Below are 6,177 nucleotides of genomic sequence, written 5' to 3'. Positions count from 1 at the left end.
GAATTCTTGCCTGGGAGTAATGGAAGAATGAAATGATCTTAATAATAGAAGCAAATTGTTCTCCTAATTCCTTTCTTTAACTGAGGTTAAGTTAATTCCTAAATTAATTTTTGCAATTCTTTTCATATTTTGTTTTGCTATTTGCAAGCACTGCGTGATTGACTACATTGAAATATATTGATTTTCTAAATATTTTTTACAGTTATTTTAAACTAACGTATAATTGAAAATTGTTGACCTAATATTTATAGATTATAATTAGAGACGGCAAATAAACCTGTCTTCTGATTTTGACTATATTTTTTTATTGATTCAGTATTAATATGAGCATGAGTAATACGTTATTTTTTAAAATAGGTATGGAGACTGAAATAAGTTGTAGATATCTACATATTTATCTCACTTTCTAATACGTGTCCCCTTTCTCTTACTAGTTCTCATTTAAAAATACTTAAACATTCATGTCTTATGGCATGATCTTAAGTTCTTGTATTTTGTGTTTTTATTTTCCTTATATAATTCATTTTTTTTTTACTATACAAATCTTTTTCTTCTTTTACTGTTTAACTTGTTTAAAATTCTCAAAGTTCATTCAAATTATCAAGGTACTTTCTGTTTTATAACAAGCTAAATTACACATTTTTAAGGTGATGGAGATTTCTATAAAAAAAGGTTGCCAAGGATTTTCCAAAAACAGGCTAATTAAGCTTTAGGGTTTATATTAAAGGAGGATATTATTATAATTGACATCAATTATTTCATAACAAAGACCAAGTCACGATCAAATTGATCAAATTGTGACACTTCTTAAGTTGTACTGAGATTATCAGCTATAGCTATAGTTTTTGATTCGGTTGTAAACGCATATATCTAACAAAAACAATTAAAGAATTTACTAAAATTATTAGTTAAGCTATTTAACACAAATGTCAAAAATAATGAAAGAAAATAGAGTGTATATATATATTTAGAGAGGTATGGACTTTTTCTTTTGGTCGTGAAAAGAGGTATGAACTTAAACCATCTTATTAATAACAAATTTAAAAGTTACTATAATCATATCCATCCAAACATTAAACAAAAGTAATTTTCTGACGAATGTACTTCAAATGTAAATCACTTCATTTTGAACTAAATTTTAAAACCAAGTTTACGTAAATAAATGTGCAAAATGGTGTAGCTCTCGGATTACAGAGTAATCCATATTTAATATGTAATGATAAAAGCATTAAATTATCCAAAAAAAAACTCGGGTATCCTGACTTCGCAAGCATCTTTAATACAGACGAGTAAATGCAACATAATGAAAAGGGAAGCATTGAATGACTTAGACTTCCCTCACTTAAAAAATGGTCTATTTCTACCTCAATATCTTGAGATTTCAGCTTTGTTTGCCGGGTCTGGGAGGTCCAAAGTAGTTTGTTATCAATCCCATTAAAGAAAACCTGAGGTTCAGATTAACATCAAGTCAATAATTTAAAACTGAAGAAAACCGGACGAAATTTATATTGCAAGGAAATTGACAAACTACTTTATGATCAGAAGAATGAATAAAAATAAAATGCTGCAAATCACCATGTGTGTGTTTGTATGTGTGCATGTAACTGTTAATATACTCTCACTTCCTTTCTAAAAATACTAGCAAGTTAAACCTTTGGAGTATTTCAACATACCCAAATCGTATACTTCTAAAAAAGCGCAAGTAACCGAACTGTATATGTTTAGTATATTATGGTAGTATTGAAGATTAGTTATAGCATTCTTACAGGCAAAATTCTCATCATAAAATATATCCAAACCTTTGCCTCTAATGTAAGTGTGCAGTGAAAAATTAAAACAGAACAAAAATGTTTATTTTGCATAAGGGGAGAAGTTAGCAAACTTCAGCAGTTTTCTTGTCAACGTAATATAACTCGGTAAACAACAATTTAGCACTTTTCAATAACATATTAGAGATTATTTTCCTAGATGACCTGTCCTGAACAGGATATCTTGTCCTTCGAGTTTTAAGGAGACATGAACCTATAAGCCTGATTGATGAACCACAATTATGATGACACTTCCATCTAATGCTAGCTCTAAAGAAAGACATTATTATCCTACCAGCTTCCTAAGTTTTATGATTGCATTTATTCCAAAGAATGTTAAACTATTCTCCAAGAAAGCAAACAACACAATATTCTCAACATTTTGAACAAGTTTTCACAGCATATTCAGGGCATTTCTTCTTTCTCGAAAAGTACCATTCCCATGTTTTCATTGACTTTTAACCCTGTAATAATGGATGGATATGCAGTTTTACCATGACATGGGAATGCAAGTCATTTTCTGCCTGACTATTGGCTTTCACTACCCATTTCTTTCTACCAGACATTCTTTCTCCCATTATTTGAATTATGAAAAACATTTCTGAAAATATTAAACGCTATCCATATATACTCATTTATCCAGATGTAACATTACCTGTCCTATACCTTGACATTTCCCTCCAAAACCACTATGTACTTCACATACCCCCTTAAACATGTGTTCTCCATCTCTAACTATTGTTCTGTGTTGCTTGGAATTTAGCAATGTCATGTGAGATGTATCAAACTTAGGAAACAAATTCCAGGGCCCCAGACATTTTGTAAGTCAATTTTTTGCTGTATATGCCTTAAATGTTACGTAATAAGACAAGTGCAGAAAGATATTGAGACCAAATTTTCCATCATCAGGGTTACTAGTAAAAAACGAGAAGAACTTGCCCGCAATACAACATATAGAAGCAGAATAAAAGAGAGAGAAAACCTTGAAGAGTTGAAACATGCTTCAGAAGTTGCAGGGTCGTTAGAAAGGAAAAGAAATTTGCACCACATATAATCTTGGTTACTTTTTAACAGTCCACACATAAGAATATTGTTATTTGATAGGAATACCAATATTTGTAAGGAGTTAAAAATAATGACTACGACTGCGATGCACTTAAATGATTATGACCAGCAATCATATAACTATTTTAGGCAAAGGAAACACATGTGACAAGTAGCTGTCCTATCTACTCGACAGAACAAGATTCAACATTTACTTAATTTTTGCATTGGGCAAAGCATATACTCCACTAAAGTAAAAAACTCTGCAATAAAATGAATCTATCCAGAGTATTGATTGGAATGAAAAGGTTGGAAGTGCCCAGAAGAATTGAAAGCAAAAAATCAGAAGCTAATTTTCTCCATGTAGCGGGTAGAGGGAAACAAAAATGACACTGAAGGAAGTTATGAAATAGGATTTCATGGTGGACAAAATTCATGAGAATTTGATTTTTGATAGAGCCCATTTGATTTTTGATAGAGCCCAATAGTTTGTTATTCATATAACCTATCCAGTGAGATAAGATTGTCATTGTTATTGTTGTTGTTTGTTGAGGATTATGTTTGGAAGCTGGAAATAGGATGAGTAATAGAGAATGAAAGGGGAAAACATACTAAAACACAGTTCCGGAGTTGAGTCAGAAGGGAGCAGAATGGAAAGGGAGAAAATCCTTTGACAAAAAAATAGACAACCAAACAATAGATCAACATGCTCTATTCCATTGCATTCCATTATGAGCCATTCTTCTCCTTCTCTATTAACTCCCAAACATTTTAGTAACAGATGGATCGGATACATTTTGAATTGAATTGTAGTGGCTTAGTAAAACATACACCATTAAACCATCTATAATTTATAATCATAAAATAAGAAAAAAAATTCAATTCATCATCCATGACTCATTTGATAAAAAACATCCGCAATCAATCCATTTAAATTATATTGTATTTTGTTTCAAAATATTTTTAGAAAATAATGTCCAATATTTCCTACACATTCTTACTCCCAAACAGCCTAGAGTCTCACACTCATTCTCTCTAAGTTCAACCAATGAATTTTGGAATACACTACCTCCCAAACCTATGAACATTTATGCAACCTTTTTCTAAGCTTCTATTTTGAAACAACGGCTCACACAATCAGATCCACAAACAAATCTCATATAGAAAAAGCAAACAGCAATTCGAACAGAGAAAAGCCAAGAAACTCACATCATAGCCATCATAACTTGTTTGAGATCGTTTTCGACATTCCGCATGTTCGCTACGGATTGCGCGCAGAATATGAGCGCCAGCCAAGAGCTCAGTTTGTACTGATTTCACAAATAACAGAATAAGAAAAAAGTGTCAACGCATTGAAAAAAAAATATTGTGCAGTGAGATCGATGGCGAAGACATGCCGCAAATACAAACCCTAAACATGACGCCGGCGACACCAAATATGACAGCGATGAAGCCGGCGTAATCGATCGGCAGGTCCTGCGGCGCAATCTGCGGCGCCACGTAGGGTCTCGCCGACGATGGCTGACGGGGATCGTTAGTATGCGATGACATCTCCGATTTCTCTCGCCAGAGACAGGTGTTGACGAGTTTCTCAGTATATTTTCTTTTACTCATTGTTTAATATTTATAGTGTAAAGTCTGCAAAATATAAAAGATTAGATTAGAAACGGTTTTGATTAATCTCTATTCTTTTCTCTTATCTTAAATTTTTTTTAAAAAAAATTAGAAGCACATAATTTTTATTTAATTTTGCCAATATTAACTCTTTATTCTACAATTTTATTATTTTTATGAGTAGTTAATTAAAAATGTGAAAAGAATATAATTAAAAAATATAGAATTTTGTAAAAATAGTATTGATAAAAATTATACGATGATTATTTTAAAAAAGTTATTTAAAATGTAGTCTGTTTAGTGTAATAGATATTGTGAATTGCATATTAACGTTAATTATTTAATAAATACATGTGATAATTATTAAAAAAATTAAACATGTATTTAATTAACTTAATAATTAATAAAATTTAAATAAACTAACTAAATTAAAGTTTTGTATTAATATTGTTTTTTTTATTATACTAAAAATAAAATAATACTTATTGTACACTATTGCCCTTTTAAAATACAGAGAAGTTATTCAAATATTTATTTTATTAAATAAATAAATTACATTATAAGAAAGATGTCAATTATGTACTTTGTACTATCGAAATCCATAGATAATACACAAAATTTAAATAGATTGAAATTACTTACCAATTATATAAGAAAACAAATATGTAAGTGAATCCCTTATATTAAAAATCTAATATAGGAAATTAGTCATTTTATTAAGAACCTAATATATAGAAGAAAAAAAAATCATATTATGTTCCTAAGTATATTATCTCACTAAATGTATTCTTAAGCCTATTTATAATCTAGACTACACCAGTAAGACCAGATACCTTAAGCATTTACACTATAAACTCAAATATCACATCTAATTATCTATTGTATTTATTCTTAACCGTGTGCATGAAGCTTTAGCTGACTCTAGATGGAAGGATGTCATGAATGAGTAGGTAAGATCCTTGCATAAGAATGAAACATGAGAATTGTAGGTTGTCAGAAGAGACTGGAATGATGTCAATTGATGTATGATGTGAGATTTAATGCAAATGGTACATTTAAGAGATTTAAAGCTAGATTAGTGGTAAAGAGATATACACAAGCATATGTAATATATTATATGAAACATGTGTTATTGTAGTCAAAATTAGCATAGTTCGAGTATTATTATCTTAATTGTAAACCTTGATTGGTCCTTACAACAATTTGACATGAAAAATGTCTTCTTACACATGAAATTGTTTTAAGAAGTTTATATAGAGTTACCAAAAGGAAGTGGGATCTCGAATACACATAGCAAGAAGGTATGCAAGTTGAAGAAGTCATTATACGGACTAAAGCAATTGTCACGAGCATAGTTTGGTAGATTCACCAAGTCAATGCTTGCTTTCAGATATAACAGAGCAACCAAGATCATACCTTGTTTATAAACAAAAAAAAAAAGAAGAAAATACTACAATTCTTATTATGTTGATGACATGATAGTTATGGGGGAAATTTAGATCAACACAAGATTGACGTAGTACTTGACAAATGAATTTGAGATGAAGACATTTGATTGGTTAAATCATAGTTTGTACAAAATATTGTATAATCATATATTTTTTTAATTTATTCTTGATTTATAGACTTCCTTATTTAGCTCCTGATTTGTAGGACTAAAATACTACAAGAATAGTGTATATGTATACAAATGACTTTTAGCGGCATTTGT

At 30.2% G+C, this 6,177-nt stretch overlaps 1 protein-coding gene across 1 annotated transcript; it reads right to left on the bottom strand.

The window, feature by feature from the left end:
* Positions 1-1,177: 1,177 nt before the first annotated feature.
* LOC137820397 (asterix-like protein) lies at positions 1,178-4,469 on the bottom strand. Its single transcript, XM_068624469.2, has 3 exons — positions 4,263-4,469; positions 4,062-4,162; positions 1,178-1,445 (listed from the first exon to the last, which is right to left on the bottom strand). The coding sequence occupies exons 1-3, from the start codon at positions 4,464-4,466 to the stop codon at positions 1,382-1,384; spliced, it is 369 nt and encodes a 122-aa protein (XP_068480570.1). The 5' UTR covers positions 4,467-4,469; the 3' UTR covers positions 1,178-1,381.
* Between the last annotated feature and the right edge of the window lie 1,708 nt (positions 4,470-6,177).

The sequence above is a fragment of the Phaseolus vulgaris genome, chromosome 9 (assembly GCF_051622355.1).
Source record: "Phaseolus vulgaris cultivar YP4 chromosome 9, ASM5162235v1, whole genome shotgun sequence".
NCBI lineage: Eukaryota > Viridiplantae > Streptophyta > Magnoliopsida > Fabales > Fabaceae > Phaseolus > Phaseolus vulgaris.
This window is presented reverse-complemented; position numbering and strand designations above follow the sequence as displayed.

Excerpts from the sequence above, each read along its gene's own strand:
- LOC137820397 (XM_068624469.2), bottom strand. The coding sequence starts at position 4,466 with ATGAGTAAAAGAAAATATACTGAGAAACTCGTCAACACCTGTCTCTGG. Across the intron at positions 4,163-4,262 it reads TCGCCGGCGTCATGTTTAGG|TACAAACTGAGCTCTTGGCT; the intron begins GTTTGTATTTGC and ends TTGTGAAATCAG. Across the intron at positions 1,446-4,061 it reads CAAGTTATGATGGCTATGAT|GTTTTCTTTAATGGGATTGA; the intron begins GTGAGTTTCTTG and ends TCTGAACCTCAG.